Source organism: Wyeomyia smithii, chromosome 1 (assembly GCF_029784165.1).
Source record: "Wyeomyia smithii strain HCP4-BCI-WySm-NY-G18 chromosome 1, ASM2978416v1, whole genome shotgun sequence".
Lineage (NCBI taxonomy): Eukaryota > Metazoa > Arthropoda > Insecta > Diptera > Culicidae > Wyeomyia > Wyeomyia smithii.
In genome coordinates, this window is record NC_073694.1 from 148,163,353 (window position 1) to 148,165,866 (window position 2,514).

A 2,514-nucleotide genomic window follows, 5' to 3' on the forward strand; every position below is an offset into this window, starting at 1 on the left:
TGGAAAAATCATCCCTGAAATTGCACTGAAACTGGAAGAGAAGTAGTCGCATCTGACGCTGACTGAAGGTGGACAGGCTCACTGTCTTAGCATCTTACAATAGGTGGGAAAGAGATCCTCTGATTGCCATGAAAAATCATCCCACAAATTGCACAGACGCTAAGAGAGAAGTAGTCGCATCAGAAGTCGATACTCGAAAAAAAAAAAAACTTCCAGTTTTTTTTTATCCGGTTCCGGGAAAATTGTGACGCAATTTTTGCAACGGTCACAATATAATCCTTTGGTCACTGGGTCGGCTAGATCGTTACATGTATTTATATTGTTAATAGTTTAAGTGTAAAAATTGTTGTCAGTAAATGTTTAAGCTAAAATTATTTGTCAACGCTCCATAGTTTTATGTTTGAGTTATGTTTAATTTTTGCTTAATAGCCACGGGTGGTGTCATTAGAGTTAAGGTTTGTAAATATTCGATTCATTTGGTCAAACGTCATTTTTTCTCTTTAATATTATATATATTTAAATTTGCGTTTCTCGTAATTAAAAAAAAAATATGATGCTAAAAATCTATTAAATAAATATTCATGTAACTATATTTAAAATAAAATATGTATTGGTAAAACGAAACAAGCGTTAGTATACAAAACAAAATGCATGTGTTCTAAAATTAGAATAAAATTCTATATTCAACCCTGACACCAACCCAAACAAAAACGATAAAAAAAATTGTAAACCCTTAAACTCTGATACGGCGAGAAGGACAGGGCGGTGCGATGCGAGGCAGGGAGGGTCTGCGATGGAAAGCGGACTGTTAAGGGATAAAAGGGGGCGGACAACAGACTCTCGCTCTCTTGATAATATTTCACCCGGAGGTGTAAGTTGTGTGTGGCCAACCAAGGCAAGTTATTCGACAAAGTTAGTGTCGTGTGTGCTCGAAAACGCCATTTCGTTCGTTGGCGGTACTTTTACGCCATTTTGGGACATCAAGCCTATGCAACCAACCGGTGGGAAGAAATTCATCGTGCCCGCAACTCCTCCGGTGAATTGGCTGCTCGTCATTAGGCCAATATTCGCCAGTAAATCCAGCAATCATCGGCCGTTCGTCATCAGGCCAAGACTGGCTGAAAATCCGAGATTTCCTGTACCTGAAGCGGGACGCCGCTGCGTCCGTTGCATCACGGAGACAACTTCAACAACGAGCATCGATCATCGTTCCGGAGCCCCCTCGCATCCCTTCAGTCGACCAACCAGCCCAGCAGCCAACAGCACGCGGTGTGCTGAAGCAACGATTTTTCATCAATATGCGCAAGTAAAATTTACCCCACTTACTAACAATAGTGTTTAATACAAACAGTTTAAAATAAACATGTCTGGTCTAGTAACGAAATTTAACTGTTTTTTCTAAGTTCTTTGCTTGTTTCTGCTTGAAATATTCGTTAAATTTTCACTCAGTGACCATAGGTGGGTTGAAAGTCCGCCCAGTGAATTATCCACCAGGAGACCAAAAGTGACGACCCAGAGCGGGCAAGTATTCGAGTCGCGAAAACGTACGAGAAATTGTAGTAGAAGTTACTCAGAACGTAACAACCTGACACTGGTATTTCGCAAGTTTCTAACTCCCGTTTAGTACTTAAAATCGGACTTCCATTCGTGGTATCTCCAGTCAAAATTTGTTGTATTGCGATTTTCTGAAAATGACCAAAATAACAAATGTGAATACATAAATCAATGTGCACTTACGTTTCGTTTTCGCCACACATTGGTTTTTTCATACAGATTATCGTAGCTCCAACTTATTCCAAATGGCTCTAGATGGTTGTGTAAATCTTCGACGTCGAATGTAAGCAACTCGTAAAGCCCGAGATTACAATCTATGGATAAAGTAGTTATTTAATTTATTTGTTTTATTTATGTATTTCGTACCGTTCATTAAAATTCTGATTAAATCCTGTGGTAATTGTAAGTTTGTCTACCAATTGTTGCGCCATCTTGAAATTCTAAATTTTCACACAGGAAGCTCACGTACTTTTTATGTGTTTTTTTCTACGTGTTATTTTCATATTGAAGGCAACTGTCGATAAAGTAGAATTTATCTTTACTTACACGTAAAAATCACTTCAACCACGTAACACGACCAAATTCTGAAATGATATGATTGTATCGGAAAAATCATGTAGCATTTAAGTGAAAAATATTTTGAGTGATAGGATTCCCATGAGAAGTAACCTGTCGTAACCAGTTTATACACTCAGCTGGACCAAGCAAACAAATTTAGGTCAATATTCTAGGCGTAAATAGAATCTACAACGTGTTTCAGAGATTACTTTTGATGGAAATCTGACTGACGCCGGTACACTGGCAGTGTTGGCAGAAAAAATGATTTGCAACATAAATTTCGACATACTCAACTTTGAACAGCTCTAGTAATTTTTTGGCACACCCTACCCGCATAATCAATCACCATAAAACGTGCCTAACAACTAGTTCGGGGTATAGTCCCGACTTTATCGGGTATCG

General features: G+C 38.6%; 1 protein-coding gene across 2 annotated transcripts; it reads right to left on the minus strand.

Annotated features, from left to right (window-relative positions):
- Window positions 1–249: 249 nt before the first annotated feature.
- Window positions 250–2,308, minus strand: LOC129718236 (uncharacterized). Of its 2 annotated transcripts, none has more exons than XM_055668807.1 (3): window positions 2,101–2,308; window positions 1,738–1,868; window positions 250–1,685 (listed from the first exon to the last, which is right to left on the minus strand). In XM_055668807.1, exons 1-3 carry the CDS (start codon window positions 2,168–2,170, stop codon window positions 1,446–1,448), a joined length of 441 nt encoding a protein of 146 aa, XP_055524782.1. In that variant the 5' UTR covers window positions 2,171–2,308; the 3' UTR covers window positions 250–1,445. The 2 variants fall into 2 exon arrangements, with proteins under 2 accessions (XP_055524782.1, XP_055524783.1); XM_055668808.1 differs by having other exon boundaries at window positions 1,921–2,308.
- Window positions 2,309–2,514: the final 206 nt, after the last annotated feature.

Excerpts from the sequence above, each read along its gene's own strand:
- LOC129718236 (XM_055668807.1), bottom strand. The coding sequence starts at position 2,170 with ATGATTTTTCCGATACAATCATATCATTTCAGAATTTGGTCGTGTTAC. Across the intron at positions 1,869-2,100 it reads GGTTGAAGTGATTTTTACGT|ATTGTAATCTCGGGCTTTAC; the intron begins GTAAGTAAAGAT and ends CTTTATCCATAG. Across the intron at positions 1,686-1,737 it reads ATGTGTGGCGAAAACGAAAC|AAAATCGCAATACAACAAAT; the intron begins GTAAGTGCACAT and ends GGTCATTTTCAG.